Raw genomic sequence first — 18,416 nt, 5'->3', positions numbered from 1 at the left:
CTAAAGCCCCATCCTCTTCAGGATGAAAAAGAAAAGCTGCTTAGCAATAATTGCATTTTTTCTGTAAGAATGATGTACACAAATATTCACTTTCCACTCTCAATTTATTCATCATATATCATCTGAATTTCAGATCACAAGCTGAGAAGAACTGAGAGCATATGGCATTCCTGGCTGTATATAAACTCATGATGCATAGAGGGCACTACCAAGACAAAAGTCTTGACAGATCCCATGATTGTTGCATGGGGACACTACTGGTAGCTGCTTCCTCCACTGTTGCTATCTGAACACCTCTAGGTAGCTTCCCATTTTGTGCAACTCCACAAAACCCTTCTCCTGCAGGAATAGCTATCTGCATTTGACCCAGAGTCCTTTACAGTCGCTTTTGCCTAAAGAAGCTCCTATTCCCAACACCTGTGGAGTAGTATGCTGACTGGTCAAAACATGGAATATCTAGATAGCTGATCTGCAAATATTAAAGAATAGAGAGAAAATAGAAAAGAACAGAGGGAACCCTCACTGGCGTCACAACAAGTCAGAACAAACACATGGAAATTCCTGAGGGAGTTCAAGGTGAAAAGGTTGACTTTGTGATATTCTCAATACTTGTAAATAATGCTAGAATGTTGCACTTGCAATTATTCCTTACATCCCGTGATTCTGGTGGGGAATAGAGTCCAGGTGAGCAAACACCTACAGGAGAAAGAGGGGTTTGTAGATGACAGGTGTGAAGGTTGCCAGGTAAGAAGGCTCAAGAGATCCAACATGCTTTTACTACACTGGCAAGGCAGCACTGCATGAATTACAGTTCCACTGGTCCTTCCCTTTCTCTTTGCTCACAACCAACTGTAGGAGCACTACCAGCTGATTATTGCCAGGGATGAGAGGGAACTATAAAAAAGTGTTATGTTTCATGTCTAAGGGCAAAAAAGGATATAAATTATGTGCTTTAGATACCTACAGGTTCAACAATGCAGTCCATCATCTACAGGCCATCTCTGGTTTCTTGTTGGCTTTCTCCCATTTCAGTTTTACTGGAAATTTCCCTTCTTGATCCTAATCAGAAACACAGCCTTCTTCCTGCACTGTTTTTTTCCAAATGTGAATTTAATTTATTTAGCGAACAGCTGCACATTTCACATTAGTAGATCACCTGCCTCTGCTTATATTGCCTGTCCAAAATACATGGGGCCTCCTCTGTCTGGTTGAGGTGATTGATTTCCATCTTGTAGCTGGGACCAGCTGCTCTCTCACACCCATCAATATTGTTCTCCTTAAACACACCTGAAGATAATGGAAAGACCCCAAAATGCAAATGGGTTTTGTAAGAACACTACTAAAAATATTTCATAGCAATTGATTACTACAATATTACATGCATCAATTGTGTCAGCTATTCCTTGTACTTCCATGGCATTCAGGAGTTTCAGTCCCCAGAAGCAGGACTCAGGTCTGCTGAAGTGAGTGTGTGTGGGATGGGAGCCTTTCCCCTTGGAGGCAGGCTGGTGCCTGTACACAGTCCTCCACAACCTTCCCTAATTCCCACTGGTCTCATCCCCAGATCTGCTCCTGAGAGAATGAAACGCCATGCCAGAGCAGTTCTAACAAGGGCAATCTAGTTTCAGATTTGTCCTTTGGATGAAAAACATTGTCAAAAAACCACTTTTCATTTTCTGAGTAAATGAGCTGAAAGTTTCTCCAAGAGATCAGCAGGTTTTGTCTGACCCCAGCTGAAAAGCAGCAAATTACTGAGCTGAGGGAAGTATTATAAGAGTCAGACAACATTTTAAAGAAGCTTCTAAAATACTGTTCCAGTTCAGAAACTATCCAAATTAAATGCTTTAGTTTTTCATCTAAAAAGTATTTGGGAAGAAACTATTCAGCAGATTCAGCAAAAGCTTCAGAAGTTGCTCTGGGCAACCTGACACAACATGTCTGGATGAAGATGAGTTTTGACAGGAATATTTCACCCTGTCAAGAGTCTCTTCCCTCTTCACCATGCAGCTGACCTTCCCCCAGATAGAAATTCTCTTGGCTTTTGTGAAAAAAGAAACACAGGCAATATCTACTTTATTTGCTGTTCCTCAGGAATGATTATCTGTCCCTGATCTGGTTAATGTTTATGATAGAGTCTAGGTTTATAACACTGTTCAACAGCTGAAAGAATATGAAGACAGGACAGACTCTGTACTTTGGAGATATTTGACTAGAGCAGGAATAAATATCTTCAAAAAACAGCCATATTTAGAAACAGCTACTGAGCATCAGATCTTTCACAAACTGAAAACTTCAGAGCCCCAAAACCCTGGCTTTTCCTTTTAGCTTGCCATCTCCAGTCACCTCCATGGCCACCATCTCCCAAAAGCCATGTGAGTTTCTGAGGAGTAATAAAGAAGGTAGAAGTAAAAATAAAACCATACAAGTCTTCTCATTATAAGCAAAGCAAGACCAGCAATGAAACTTGGCATGAAAATACATTTTTACTGTGTAAGAGATATTTCAAGTCATTTTTCTTCATCAAAAGACACAGGGTAACTCCTGTCTGCTAATATCAGATTTCCCCAGATTGAGTTGGATGTATCTGTGTATGCCCAGGTTACTTGTGGTGATGGGCAAGACTTGCTGGGTGAGTTTGCCACATGTCCATGATCACCATCATATAAATAGTTGCAAAGTATACTCAATGTCAGCTAAAAACTGAGCTAAATCAGTGCTGAATTTGCACAACTGTCTGTTTAAGTATTAGAAAATGCAGAAATTATTGTGGCACTGCAAACACATCTCAAGACTCTCTGCACAGATATTTTTATATTTTCCTTTGGGAAAAGCACCTTGTTGAAAAAAATGCTGGATATTGCTTCTTTCAAGTATAAGAATATCTGTGCTTGGAAGTAACACTGAGGCCTCACAATTTTACCTCTGGAGAAATATCACATCAAATCACTGTCAGTGGAGCAGGACTCCACCAGTCCCATCCTTCACCAAAAAGCAGAGCACTGCCACCTTCATCCTGGCATTTCCTAACTGCAGGAGTTTGCAGTTAATGTGTCCCCCTGAGGGGCCTGGCATGTGACAGCCCTGACAAGAATTCCAGGTTTTATCACCCGCAGTGTCCCATTTCTGCCTAATAATCACTACATATGGTAGATGAGACCAAAAAATGAGATTCTGGGGGTAAGAGAAGACAGTGCAAATGCTGGAGCAATCAGCGTAACATACAAGAGATGGCAGACTTATGGAGTTTAAAATCAGGCTAAATAATGAGCTAGTTTTCCATCTGTTGGGTATTTGTGTGTCTCCAATTTCTGTAAATCTCCAATTTCCTAGACATTTCAGAGAAATCTAAAGGTATCTGAGCAGAGGTGATGGGCATTTGAAGGAGAGATTTGAAAGCAGAAATCATTTCCACAGGACATGTACAGAAGCTGATGACCCCTGAGCAGCTTCTAGAGTTTAAATCTCTTATGAACCATATTTCACAGCTCAGGGCAAGAGATGTGCAGACATTTTAAACCTGCAGAAACCCAGGACCTTCCTTGGTGAAAGAAGGAACCATTACTAAAATAAAGATCTAACACTGAGTATGTTCAGATCACATAGTTTTAGAGCATAGAAACAACGGGATCACTGAATCTTCCTCTTTGCTATGGTTCTCCACTGAGAGCAATTGCAAACAGACACAGAGAGGAAGGAGATTTGTCCACATGAAAGGTAAAGAACTTTCAACATTCGTTCTGGCTCAAGAAAGAAGAACATAAATCTACTCAATAATAAATGCATATGTGCAAGAGAAATGAGTGTGTACTTGAACATTTTCCAAACTGTGTTCTCCTGTGCTAAAGGATTTTATCAGAGATAGCTCTCCCCACTGTAATCACACAAATTCATCTTGGGAGATGCTTTAGCTTGTCCTAAGAGAAGACACCAAACAATCAGACTTGTTGAGACACTTGCAGTTATGCTTTTTGCACCCTTAGAAAGTAAATGGAATTAAGTCCTAACTTCTTGAGCACCTCCACTAAGGACACATCTGAAAACTTACCATCTTAACAGACATATGTGAAAGAAAATGGCTATAATAAATATTTCTTTCATATCAATATTTTAAAGTAGCCCATTCAAGCTCACCTGCTCCAAGGTTCACCAGTTTCCATCTCTCCACCTCGTAGGCTACAGAAAGTGTATCATTAGCAGGCCTGAATTACAGGCAGGACTAGGGAAATCAAGGCAGCTACATGGATTCCTGCTGAGATTCAGTCAGTACTGGCAAGTGTCAAAGTCTCTAAGGAGAAGAGCACAGTCCTGTGCAGTGCTGCACATCTGAGCACAGGCAGCACCATGGAGGGGTGTGAGCCACCTGCTATGGCCATGGCGTGCTGGAGCACGGCAGATGGGCCAGCAGATCTGTTTGTTCTCAATGTGCACTTTGTGTGCCTTGCTCTGGCAGAGCCTATGCCTGGGCAGCCAGGAGGGAGCCTGCCTGCTTCCCTTGTGCTGGCTCTGCTGGGGCATGCCTGAGGACCAGGGAGATGACACCTTGCAAAGAGCTGAGCGTTTCACGGAAAAGCCTCCGGACTCATGTGGTGAGAAGCAGAGAGGAGTTTCCCTGCAGGATGAAATGCAAACCTGCAGGACAAGTGGAGACAGGGACTCTTGAGATCATGGTTTCCTAGTCATTTCTTGTTACAAAAGTAGAATGATTTATGTTGGAAGGCACCTCCAATATTGGAAGGTCATCCAATCCCACCACTGGCTCACAGCAGCACCAGCCTGGAATCTAGCTCAGGTTGCTCAAGGCCATGTCCAGCAGGTTTTGGATGTCTTCAAGGACAGCAGTTTCACAGCCTCACACTGAGAAATGTCCTTGTATTTCACCTCCCTGTGAACACTCCTTTCCATAGATCTCATTGGTGTCCCATGCCTTGCTCACTACCACTGAGCACCTCTGGCTCCATCTGCTCTCTAGCATAGCCCATTATGTGGGAGAGGACAGCAAGTGCAGTCTCTCCCTTAGCCTTCCCTTCTCCAGGCTGGAAAAGACCTGTTCCTCCAGCCTCTCCCCACTTTTCCTGGGCTCCAGCCCCCAGAGCCCATCAGCCATCCTGGAGAGATGGCACAGATGCAGGGGGATGAGACATCTCTGGCAGCAGCATCCTGTACTTTGGTCAGGTCAAAGCAACTGCGCACCCCAGCCTAAGAGAAGGAATCAGACTCCAAGCTGCATTTTGGAAGTGATAGAACATAACTCTCCTCAGGACCCAGAAGGTCTTGACTGCATTGCAGAAAGGAACTGATGCTGGGCTGGCAGTAAGGGAAGGGACTCACTGCAGGAGCTCAGGGGACAGTACCACATGTGCCTTCCCTCACTGGAGCTGGAATTCTTGTCTGAGCAAGACATTCCCCCTTGGAGTGAGCCCAGACCTACTCTGTGGGGGCAAGACCAATGCACAGCATGAAAGCAAAGAAGAAGGAATTTGAAGGTGAAGGTCTGCTGTATTCTCACTTGGAAGCACTGGAGAAGGCACTTGACACAATAGCACCTGATCTGTATTGACAACAGTTCCAGTAGGTCACTACTGACCTGTTTCATGTAACCACTGAGAGTGCCTCCCCTCCTGAAACACAGAGCTCCACAAATTAAATCCAGCCTGGCAGGGCAGAGTGGGATGCAGCTTTCACCAGCTCCACGCTGACATTTATTCTCAGAACTCTCATAGGAGGGACTCTGTGCTCTCTGTACTCCAGAGGGCATCAGCAGAACAGCAACAACCCATTGTGTTTTTAAATGGCTTTTAGAGAAATTAGTCAAATATTTCAAAAATATGAAAGTGTTTCTCTACTAGAGAAGCAAGATACAGTTATTCTAATTTACATAATTCTTTTTGGACTACAGTCAACCTGATTTCAAGGGAATTCACACTGGATGACTCCAGTTAATGTTGTCAATTCACTAAAAAATTATACAGTATTATTAAGATATAATAATAATAATAATAATAATAATAATAATAATAATAATAATAGTACTTTAAAAACTCCAGAGTAACTTACAGTTCAAAGTAATAAGACATGTAATATTGCAGACCAAGAGGACCAAATTGAAGGATTGCTGTCTTTCAGAATGCCACAGCAGCGCCTGTATAATCTTACTGCCTGCATAAAAAGAGAGCTACAAGTTCCTATGCAACATATTGTGATATCAAATATTGAAAGGGGGTGTCAGCAAATTTCAGGATGGCTTACATGGCTGGATGGAACTGTTATATAGATGAGGAAAAAGAAAACAGATATCACATTGGATATAACATTGGAGATTGATATAGATTAGATTTTATTTACTTCATTTTCCATCTTGCACTCCCACGCAAATTTCAGCAGATGAATGGCACTTCCAATTGCAAGAATAAATTGCTCTTGAATAAAGTCATATTAAGTTGATTTGGTTTTCTTTCTTTTTTTTTTTTTTGGTAACTTTACTCATAGCTGAACTTTTGTGCTCTCATTTTTCTCTCAGTGTGTTACTCATCTTCAGTCTGAATATGTTTTAGGTAGCTTCTGTAAGCTGAGAAGCTATTGTTCATTTGTTTACAGAAAAACAGGCTACATGTGCCTAGCTTCTTTTTTCAGTCTGTAAACAATTCAAACACATTTGCTAGCAGTCTGGATCAAAACTTCTATTGAACTATTGTGCTTATCTTTGCAGAGGTAAGAGATAGGAAAGGAAGCCAGGAAGGAAAGGATTGGCAGAAGCTCCAAGAGCTCTAAATGCACAGAACCTTTCATGCTGTACCTACTGGTAGTTTCCCATGTGTAGGCATACAGGCTGAGAAAGAGAGGAGAAGAAATGCTTCCATACATTGCTAACCCCTGAGGAATGGCCCAGAGGAAAATCCTTCCAAAATATTTATCCTGTAATTGTAAAGCTTTTCTTTCTGAAAGATTCCTTCTTTAACATGCACTACAAGAAAAGACATTTTCTTTACAAGAAGGACATTGAGGTGCTTCAGTGTGTTCAGAGAAAGGCAACAGAGCTGGTGAAGGGTCTGGAGCACAAGTTTTAGGAGGAGCAGCTGGAGGAGCTAGGGTTATTTATGCTGGGGAAAAGGAGGCTCAGGAAAGATCTAATCACACTCCAGAACCACCTGAAAGGAAGTTGCATTAAGGTGGGTGCTGTTCTCTTCTCTCAAGTAACAAGTGACAGAAAAACAGGAAATGGCCTCAAGTTGTGCTAGGACACATTCAGATTGAATATTCAAAAAAATTTCTTCACCAAAAGGATTATGAACACTGGAACAGGATGCCCAGGGAAGTGGTGGCATTACCATCCTTGAGGTATTTAACAGACATGTAGATCTGGTCCTTAACTACAAGGTTTAGTATGGAGTTCTCCGTGCTGGGTTAATGGTTGGACTGGATGGTCTTGGATTTATTTACCAACCTAAATGATTCTATGTTGTATAGCACCTTTCCTCCTTGAATCCCCTACCTCCCAAGGGGATGATCCTCCTGGCTGGAAGGTGTTCACTGGGGCACTGACCTGTGAGTTTTCCAAGCCCTCAGTCATACCCACATCAGCACAGCCCCTGTGGCTGCTGCAGGAGCACACCCTCACATGGAGTCATGTATAACATGGGTGGCCTGACCATAGGGTCCAGCTCTGTGTGAGAGCAGGCTCTGGTGTCCTGCCTGCCCTTCCCTGTCTGCCTTTTGGCAGTGCCTGCACTTTGTGCCAGCCCCCACTGTGAGTACAAGGCAACAGCTTGTCCTTCCATCCATTGCTGCATGAGGCATCAGGTGACACCACTGTGGCTGAGGTGTGCTGAGTGCCATGGGGTCCTGGATGCACATCTCTGCCACCATCCTGCCATCCCTACAGCAACCCCCAGACACTACAAACATCAGTGCTGCAGCTTTAACTTTAAAAGGGATGTCCCCAGAAATTGGCCCCTATTAATGGCAATGTAGGTAATTAAGAAATAGCGTACCATTTAAAACAAATATGCCAAATAAAAACTATTAAAAGTCTGGTATAGAGGAAGCAAAATACCTCATTGAAAGATACTAAATTGAGATCTGGCAGCATGCATCCACAGCTGTCTTTTCCTTAGGCTCATGTCTAGTATTAGGTATATGTTTCATTTCACTGACTTCAGTTACTTCTACTGTATGAACTCATGCAGTTTACAGAAGTTAATGATGCATGTGAAGCATTTCCCAGAGTGAGTAGCTAGATTCCCATTAGGAGGATGTGTAGAAATGCAGGCAATTCTTAGGACTCTTCTAAGAAAAGGCCAGGTCTGGCCATGCATATACAGCAAAAATCAGGTGCCTGCCCAGAAAAATTGTCTTCACTGTTTACTCGGCACCATTCCTAAAGTAATAACACTTGTCTGTCCTGGTTAATGTTTTCTAGAGGACGTTTTGCTTTCATAATGCTATTCAACTGTATAAATAAGAGAGGGAGCTACAGAGTAGTCCTGGTGAAGACAGCAGGATCCTACGGAGCTGCTGTAAGTAGTGATTTATTTTTTTTTTTGCTTCCTATAGAGATTTTAAAAGTGTCTCCTCTTGTTGAAGGCAATCCATTTTAAATCTTTTCTAGGGTTGTATCTTATACTGAAATCTGTTCTATATAATGAGGTTTTTATTGTGGCACCTGGATATAAAGGACATAGGCATCACAACTGAGGGAATGAGTTGCCCACACATTGTCAGGTCATTGGAGGAAGGATTGGGAATCTAAAGGCAGAGCAGAGTGTCTTGTCAGAAAGCAAGGGGGTCTCTGGAGCCAAGAAATCCTACAAAGGGGACTTTCCCTGATGTACCTCCTGCTAGAAATAGGCCCTGATTCATTAAAAGTCTGAAGATGGGTGCTTAGAACTTTTTTTAATGTATTGGTGCTTATTTTTAAGTAATCCTGGTGATTTTTATACTGAAGGTCTACAAGAAATACCATTGCTTAGGGAATGGTGTATCTAATGTCTACTTCTATTTTAGATTGAGGTAATCATCAGGCCCATTGAGAGGGAAGTGGAGAAATTGGTGATTTTCACATGTTCAGAAGATCACAGGGAGGTCAACATTTTAATGAGCCAGAAACCAGCCTGTGGTTAGGTGTACATGGGAATGTAGAAACTGAGAACCTGGTCTGATCTGTTCTTGCAGAGAGAAGAGAATCCCCTCTATCCTTACCACGGCACTCATTCTTTTTTGTCTACTTTTTTTATTCTCTTGGAGTCAGTGATGCTTCATCCTTGAGTGTGTGCAGTGACTCTGGTTCAACAGCAAACACTCATGGTGGCCTGGTAGAAGAGTGAGAGCTCATGTTCACCTGTTTCCAGGTAAAAGGAGTCTTGGAGGTGAGTGATGCCACTTTCTGGGTGAGTTCTCCAATGCTAAGCTGGCTCACTGAAGATAGAAAAAACACAAAACAGCCCTGGGAATGAACAGTCACATGCATTTCTAAAGGATTATGTAAACTAGGCAACTAGGTTTCCACATTTCTGCTGCAAAAGGAATTACTTTTAATGAAATATTCATAGTGGTTGGATTCTCTGCACAGTCCAATGGCCTTGGCTTGTGTTTGCAATCTCCTCAGGGCCTCAGGCATAGAGGTATCAAAATGCTGAAAACAAGAGAAGTGAATGTCTAGATGATCATCTGGAACAGGCCCTGAACCTGTTCAGGTGCATATGATTAAATAAGCAGAGCTTTCTGGCCAGCCAGGAAGGCACAGGTGAGTTTGTGGTGCTCCTTTGAATAGGTGGCCCTGGATCTATAAAGCCTGGACCTATGAAGCTTCATCACCTCAGAAGCTTGGCCAGGTTTCTGAGGTCATGGTCTCACACACAGATCTGGCTAGTCAAGTCTTTCTTTTGTGATTTTTTTTTTTTTTTTTGTGTGCTTGGGTGATTCTTTTTACAAGTCCCTAAATAGCTGATATTTAGTTCAGCAGACACCACTGGTGGTTGTGGTGCTGTGACTTGCTGTGTCTGGTGCCCCCACAGTGCTTTCGGGAAACAAATTTCTCAGATTTCCTTCTTCAGAAACAATCAGGAGGGAAGCAGCACCATCTGGTGAGCAAACAGCTTTTCTATTTATGCCTTCATACGTTTTTGAGTAGGGCAAATATTCATGTTGCCTGAAATTAGATTATCAGTGAGGACCCCTTATGGGAGTAGTATGGGATGAATATTCATTTCCTGGAATATTACATGGCACTCTAAAGGCAGAAAGTTGTCTCCACAACCTCTTCAATCACAGAGAAAGAAATCAGCCCTAAAATGGACAAAATACCTATATCCATAAAGAAGCAAGTTCTGTCAGTCAGAAAACTCAGTCCAGCCCACTCCCAGGTTTTTTGGTGGAATTATTCTAAGGTAACTCTAGCTATTCCCAGTGTTCTCCATTCTCTTTCTGAGTTGCATGGTAGGGCATATTGTGCTAGGGAAGAAGTAATATATTCAGCAAATGTTATCACCAAGTCTATTACAGATAAATTGCTGCAAACACTGTCTTCCAAGTGCTGGTATACTCTTGTATCATTGTCTGGTTTGACTGAAAGCTCTTCTTTAAAGACACCTATTCTTGAACACCACAAATAAACTGTCACTGTGTGACACACACAGAGAAAAGAGGTAGAGGTTAACGTGTTTCCTTCCAGGCTATTCAACAAGTCAGTCTAGATTTGGAACTAGAATTGAAGTGCTTTTCACTCCTACTGCCATGTTGATGGATAAACTGGGGGTTTTTTCCTGGAAATTATAAAAGTAAAGGTCTTAAAGAGCTTGCTGCAAACTTAACTCCTCCTGTCTGGAAATTTCCTAAAGGCTTTACAGCACAGGTTCTCAGCCCTTTGCTTTTTAATAAATCATTAGCAACTATGCTCCATAGGAAAATCCATCAGTCTTTAAGACCATATGAGAATCTGCATCTTCAGTTTCCTGCTGAAATGGTGTATTGTCAATTTGTCAGTGGTTGATCACTTGCTAACCCAGAAGCCACAATAACATGAAATGAAATAGTAAGTATCAAATATGAAATAACAATCCACAATTCATATTCTGAAGGTTGAGAGGGTGCAAATCTTATTATAAAAGTACCTTTAGGTTTCAAAACAGGGACTAATGAAGAGGACCACTTGTATCTTGAAAGCTTTAACAACAAAAAAAGACCTCTACAAAACACAGCTGCTAAGTCTTTCATAATCTTATGCCTTTAAAACAAACCATTATCAAGATTTTTTGTGAGGTCTGACTCATGAGTCTTGACTGTTTGTGATTGGCCAGTACTGAGTAACAGATGGATGATTCAGATTGTATTTAATTATCTGCGAATTCAGAACTGTAATAAAATGAAATTAATTCCATGAAAGTACATAAATTAACCACAAAATGTGAACATGTTGTAACTACATAGAGAAAAAAATATCAGGATAAGGAAAATTACCTTCAGAAAACTGTAATTAATATTTTACAGAATCCTTACAGCAAAACCATTCTATATTCTTTCACCATAATTTTGAGGTCAAGCCAGTTAAAATCCCTTTCTGCTTTGCATTCCAAATAAATAGAACTGGCATTTTGAGGCATATAGAAAAGCCAAACTATCAGGTGTCATATTTTGTAATAAATATTAAATGTGATGAAATAGAGAACAGGTGGCAACTTATGTTTAAAATGAAATGTTTCTCTTTTTTGGTATTCATGTTCTTCTTAATAAATTATGACTGCAGCTGAGTAAATAGTTCATAGTAAATAATTTATCCACAGGCAGCTTCTGACTCAGCCTGCTGAGTATGTGGAAATAGATTAGGCTTAGCTCTGATGCTTTTGTTTGGGAGTTGATTTGTCTTCAAAGTCTGACTAATATACTGGCTCACTGATAATAGTTCTTAAAACTCAGAACTGGAGCTCTTGTGTTGAGATACAACTATCTAGATACATCAAGAATTATTTCAATGTCAAAATCAGAAGAGATCAAACTATAACTTAAAACTACTGTGTACAGTAATTGAAAATGTAGCTACCAAGAACCCAACCATTACAGTTCTTACACTTGTCAGTAATGCTGTTATTGCAAATAAGCCTGCTTTTTAAAATTACTTAGAACAAACGTAAATGTTTGAATATTTGATTATAGCTTGAAAATGTCCTGTTGTTCTCATGAGTCTATCTATAAGTGGATATTCAACTACAAATACAAATTGCTCCCTCTGATGATGAAGAGAAAGCAGGACCATAAGCATGGCACTTTTGATGAGGGTCTTAAGTTGAGTCATGCCAGAGATGAAAGGTGCAATTGGTGTAATATGTCTCTCTGTGCACAGTCTTAGCAAATCTGGCTCGTTATCTCCTCAAACCCTGTGCAACTCTTGCACCATTTCTTTGCCCTAGATTCCTCCTCAGAAATGAGGCCTATTGGGACATTCACACCCCATTTCCAAGGTCTCTTTTTAAGCGCTTATAGAGTGCAGAGTGTCAGCTCTGCAATGTAACGTGGCGACCATAGCCAAGTGTAACACACTGATAAACGTTTCACCCTTTGACCAGTGGAGCAGCTGATAAAAATAAGGCCTTGTTCTTTGTTAATGGCATTGACTGCTTCTGCTGTGCTGAATATGAACCCACTCCAACAGTTTTGTGTAAGAGACAGCACGTTGTTTCAGGTTCTTTTTTAAAACATTATATTTTTTCTATTCAGCAAAAAACTCACCTATTCCTTAGAGAGGTAGGTGTTTATATGTGGTTTGCTACTGAAGAACAGCCCCCATTATTTGTCCTTTCTATAAATGGGACACCTTATCAACCTGACCAAAAGTTTATTTAAAGATCTCCTGCCTGCCTGTTTGCTCAGATTCTGTTTCCATGTAGCTACTGATTGCTGCTCACTTTGCATGAATTTCCTCTTTCTCCCCTAACTCACAAGATACCAGATTTCTTCTATGATGAAATTTTAAGGAGTTATTCAGACCATTAATGTCAAAAGCAGAGTTGCACCACAGCCTTTCAGCAATTAGCCAAGAGGTGTTTTGTGATGGGATATGCTCCATTCTCCAGCCTGCTGAGGGTGCTGTGTATTCAACTAATCCATGCTGAATTTTGTCTTTGCAGGTATTTAGGGTGGGGGTGGCAGAAAGAGACTTGGTGGAGACTTGCCAGGAGGCCTGGAAAATTAAAAAAAAAAAAATTCTGGCAAGAATTGGAGATTGTGGAAACTGAGGACAAAAGAAAGAGATAAGACTTTTTGATTCAGTGGTAATGAGAGAATAACTCTTTCTACTTAATTAATTGTTTACCTCAGTAACATCATGTCCTTTTTTTTTTCTGTAGGATTTTATTACAAGAACATGAAGACCACAGTCTACCTAAGTTTCCTGCTGGCTGGGTTTCACACTGCTGCCCACAGTCAGCTCCCACCCAGTGACCACAATGGACATGACCCAAATGACCCTAAACACCACATACATCATGGAAGTGAAGCGATGGCTTGCCTCAGACTTGTGCCAAACAACGCTGACTTTGCATTCCAGTTTTTTAGGGAGGTTGCACAGGAGGCACCAAACAAGAACATTTTCTTCTCTCCTGTGAGCATCTCCACTGCCTTTGCAATGCTAGCCCTCGGGGCCAGATCAGCCACAAAGTCTCAGATCCTGGAAGGACTCGCCTTCAACCTTACAGAGATTCAGGAGAAGGAAATACATGAAGGCTTCCACAACCTAATCCACATGCTGAACCATCCTGAGGGTGGAGTCCAGCTCAACATGGGGAGTGCCATCTTTGTAACAGAGAAGCTGAAACTCCTAAAAATGTTTTCAGATGATGCCAAGGCTCTGTATCAGCTGGATGCTTTTACAACTGACTTTAACAAACCCACAGAAGCTGAAAAGCAGATCAATGACTATATAGAGAAGAAAACACATGGGAAAATTACTAATTTGGTCAAGGACATGGACCCACAAACTGTAATGCTTCTGGCTAGCTTTGTTTTCTTTAAAGGTAAGTCTCCTCTAGGGTTCACATTCCCACTATTCATTCTTATCAACAAATCTAATGTCACCTACCTCAACTGAAAACTGATCTGGGGAAAATTTCCAATGCTCCTTGCTGAAGGCCAGAAGATCCCCTAATGGCACAGTGGAGGTGATGGAGGGGTAACAGGAGGCAGGTAATGGGCAGGCAGCTGGAGGTCACACAGTCCTGTTTCTCTTTGTGACACTCCAGGAGCTCTGTTCCAAGCCACAGCCTTCCATGCAGCCTGAGCTGGTGTTCCTGGGTTTAACTGTAACTCCAATTGTCTCATATTCTTCTCATTTTCAGTAAAGGCACTTAGACTCATATATGACCTCATGCCTCTTTTTAAATTATGCATTATTCAATAGCCTAATTTACTACATACTCCTTTTTTCCCCCTATCAGAGTCCTTTATACAGGCACACTAACATCTATATATGGGAGAAGCTAGTGACAAATGGGGGGGGAACATTTTAAGGAACAAAGCAGAAACAATGTGCATTTCTGATGTGGGTTAGATGTGCCCTTAAGCCCGACATAACACCAGTCAGATATGAGATCGTACAATATTTTATCTACAAATATGATTAAAGTCAATAGAAATTAATTGCATGCAGTATATGAGTACATAGATGATGTTTACAGAAAGCCCACATAGATCTCCTGAACAGAAAAGCCATGGTAGGTACAGAAAACCCCACCTAATTATTTAATTACTGGCATCTGAAACATAAATTGAAAGTGGAATACAATGCACTTTTTTGAACAGGTAAAAGATCCTTTCATTAATGTGATACACATTCTAAAGTGTCACATTTGAAAATTCAGTATTTAATGCATGGAGAAACAGGTGAATATTATTACCAGCTATAAAAAAACTTAGACTATGATGAGATAAAACATTGGATATTCAGTTAAATTCTCCTTCTCTGCATCAGGCAGCTGGGAAAAGCCTTTCAAAGCAGAGCATACTGAAGAAAGGGAGTTCTTTGTGGATGCTGAAACAACTGTGAAAGTCCCTATGATGTACCAGATGGGCAGATTTGACTTCTACTTTGATGAGGAGCTGTCATGCACTGTGGTACGGCTGCATTATAATGGCAGTGCTACTGCATTTCTGGTTCTGCCTGCAAAAGGGGAAATGAAGAGTTTAGAGCAAACTCTGGACAAGGAAACCATCCAGAAATGGTCAGACCATCTCTTCCAGAGGTAATCTTCTGCCAGTCAGCTGTACTGGCACCTAATTTGTAGTATTTTTTCTTTTTGGGGAATGCAAACACTGTGATTGTGGTGATTCTGGGAACTGAGTGGGTTATTTTTGGCTCATGTGCCCTAGTTGTAAAAATCTTGCAGCTGGTTGGTATTTAACTATTCTTTTGTTGGTGGATGAGTGACTTGCTGCTCTCCCAACCAGAGCAGAGACCATCCTATTCCTCTCTAAGGAATAGCAAGCATATATTGGTGTTTCTAAAATACTCCACTGACTGAAAGGAATGGTTGCAATTTTAAGTCAAATCTTCCATACTGAGATTTCAGCTAGTGTGTTTTTCCTCTCTTATGTCACTGGGACTCAGACATAAGTCTGAACCCTAAATAAAACATTACTTATACAGTTTGTAGTAGTGCTTACAGGCATGATACGTCCTACACAATTATCTTGCAGCATTCAGTTGTTGTTAGAAATTAAGTGATTAAAATTGTGGATGTCCTGATTTTCTGGCATTTTGTTTTGAAACTATAAATATCTAACGAGATTCTGTTAGCTTCAACCATTGACACCAACATCAGCTGATGCATTTTACAACCTTGTTTGTCTGGGAGAGATCTTAGCAACAGTAGATGAGTAATAACAAGTTAATACATGCTTAATTTACCAAGCTCTGCCCTAATTCACAATTAATGAGGCTGTGCAGTTCACACCCATGTATCTCAGTGCATCATCACAGAAATACCAGCACAGTTAGTAAAAACATAATGGGTAGCAAACTGAATATGAGCTAATAATGTGATACCTCAAATATCAAAATTAGAATGTATCATTCTCAGCTGCAATATCAGAAAAACCCTTATCTAAATGAATTTGTGGTGCAAGGTCATTGAGGATGAATATAGGAAAAAGTTCTCCACGGGAGAAACTGTGAGAACCAAATGGCAATTTCTGTTTTACTGTTTTGTTGCAAAGCAGCAAAAGACTTGAGCTACCTAAAGGGTAATCACTGCTGTGGGTGACTGAGGACCCCTGAACAGGGCATGAAAAGAAACCCAAGATAAATCACACTGAGCAGGAGCTGCCTGCAGACAGCTCACAGTCAAAGGCAAACTTGATCATGGTCAGCCCACAGGAGGAAGACAATTAGAGGACATGGAATCCAAATGTGCAGGCAGCAGGGAGCAGACCTTTCCTGGGGGCATGCCAAATGCCCCAGTTATGCCAAAAATACTTATTTGATTTGAAATGCTGGGATTTGCCATGCTTCTCCCCAGGCAGACTTTGTCAGGACTTCTCTTCAGCTCTCCACCTTCCTGAGCATCATGGGCTATCCTTTGTCTCTGCCTGTAAAGAGGGGCTCTTGCTACTGTTCTACTTAGCAGAGTGCTCTCAGATTTCCTGAAAAAAACACCAGATAAATACTATTATGATTGCTATTTTTATTATTAAGTATGATAGTGCTTCTATCACCATGAGAAGCACCAGCAATGGAATTGCTGCTCACTGTACATTCAGGGTCCAAACCCCTGGGATTTGATGCTCATGGGAATTACACAGATTTGTCCCCATCCTTTATATTGCTGAAAAATCCTTCTCACCATGCTTTGTGTTTCTCTTCTACCTAACAGATCTATGAACCTCTATTTCCCCAAATTTTCTATTTCTGGGAGCTATGAAATAAGTAACACCCTTAGGAAGATGGGAATTGTGGATGTGTTCACCAACCAAGCAGATCTCTCTGGCATCACTGGCACCCCAGATCTGAAGGTTTCCAAAGTAAGTATTTTCCATTCATGCAGGAAAATCCATCAGTGGTAACATCCAGGAACACCAGGATGCTCCCAGATTCCCACCTTGCCTGCAGCTGGGTCATCCAGGCCTCAGCCTGCAAGCTACAAAAGGAGATTGGCCCTTGGTGACACTGGAGATCAGATTAGATTGCTGCATGTCTGTTTTTTACCAAGAATAGTATTGGCCAAAATTTTTTTGGGCAGTATCTGAAACATGAGAGGAGCATCAACTCCTGACTCCTCAAGGATAACCACCAATGCTCCCAGGCACAGCACAACCTGTCCTTCTCACCCTGGAGACTCAGTTTTGGAGGCACAGACACACAATTGCAGGTGGAGCTCTATCCTTCATCCAGTATTTTGGACTTTTAGGAGATTTCCATAGCCTCATCCTAACCCTCATTTAAGCAGCCATGACCACAACAATAGAGTCTTCTGCCTCTACTCAATTCTCAGTGGATCCCCCAAAGCAGAGCTGCTTTAAAAGGACTCTGATTAATTTCTCAAGAGGCTGTTGACTGCCCAGAGTGACTCTATTTTCTTTTTTCCTAGGTTGTCCACAAGGCTTCTCTGGATGTTGATGAGAAAGGTACTGAGGCAGCAGCAGCAACTGCTGTTGAAATAATGCCAATGTCTCTTCCTCCAACCATTGAATTCAGCCACCCCTTCCTCATGCTGATTTTTGACAGAGATACAAACAGTACACTCTTCATAGGAAAAATAGTTAACCCAACTAGTTGAAGTGACATATGAATTTTGTTTGCTACTACTAATTAAAGATGTGAAAATGCATGACATGATTTATTTCCATTTGTACCAGCTAATATATCGTTCTTTGTTAGTAACAGTTTTTATTTTATGTCATCAAAATCTATTGGTATTGACCATGACATTTCATGAAGAGGAAGGAAGAAATTGTTTTAAATTCAGCTAGAAAATAATGCCTTTTTACCTGACTGAAAGACAAGGAAAGACCTAAGCTTTGCCAGCATTTGGAAAGAAATGTTTATATTACAATGGAAGACTCCTGTTTAATGCAAGGTAGTCAGAGGTAAAATTCTGAACATTCTTGCAAACTAAGCAGAAGTGGTTGCAATTTACCATAAGTAAATCTGAGATGGGAATACTTGGATCAACAGTGCAGGGTCACAGAAACCTGAAGCTCCTAATGGAGACAGCACTGGGAATGTGAAAAGCTGCCCTCAACAGCCTTCTGTACCAGAAACCTTTTATCATTCTTAGTATCAATCTAGCAGCAAATTTTCCAGAGTTTCTGCAGCTTAAAAGAGAGCAGGAGGATCAAATCTGCCTTGAATCTGATTTTCACCACGTGTTACCAATTTGACAGACTTAGATGGAGTTACTGGCTCCTCACACATGTATCCATCAGTGGTGAGGAGG

The 18,416-nt window shown here is 41.2% G+C and overlaps 1 protein-coding gene across 4 annotated transcripts; it reads left to right on the top strand.

The window, feature by feature from the left end:
• The first annotated feature begins 8,491 nt into the window (after positions 1 to 8,491).
• On the top strand, positions 8,492 to 17,803 carry LOC131558842 (alpha-1-antitrypsin-like). Of its 4 annotated transcripts, none has more exons than XM_058806886.1 (6): positions 8,492 to 8,513; positions 9,245 to 9,362; positions 13,335 to 14,000; positions 14,954 to 15,224; positions 16,854 to 17,001; positions 17,568 to 17,803. In XM_058806886.1, exons 3-6 carry the CDS (start codon positions 13,352 to 13,354, stop codon positions 17,754 to 17,756), a joined length of 1,257 nt encoding a protein of 418 aa, XP_058662869.1. In that variant the 5' UTR covers positions 8,492 to 8,513; positions 9,245 to 9,362; positions 13,335 to 13,351; the 3' UTR covers positions 17,757 to 17,803. The 4 variants fall into 4 exon arrangements, with proteins under 4 accessions (XP_058662869.1, XP_058662870.1, XP_058662872.1 ...); XM_058806887.1 differs by having other exon boundaries at positions 8,497 to 8,513; positions 9,241 to 9,362; XM_058806889.1 differs by lacking the exon at positions 8,492 to 8,513 and having other exon boundaries at positions 9,292 to 9,344.
• The last annotated feature ends 613 nt before the right edge of the window (positions 17,804 to 18,416 follow it).

This window comes from Ammospiza caudacuta, chromosome 6, assembly GCF_027887145.1.
Source record: "Ammospiza caudacuta isolate bAmmCau1 chromosome 6, bAmmCau1.pri, whole genome shotgun sequence".
Lineage (NCBI taxonomy): Eukaryota > Metazoa > Chordata > Aves > Passeriformes > Passerellidae > Ammospiza > Ammospiza caudacuta.
This window is presented reverse-complemented; position numbering and strand designations above follow the sequence as displayed.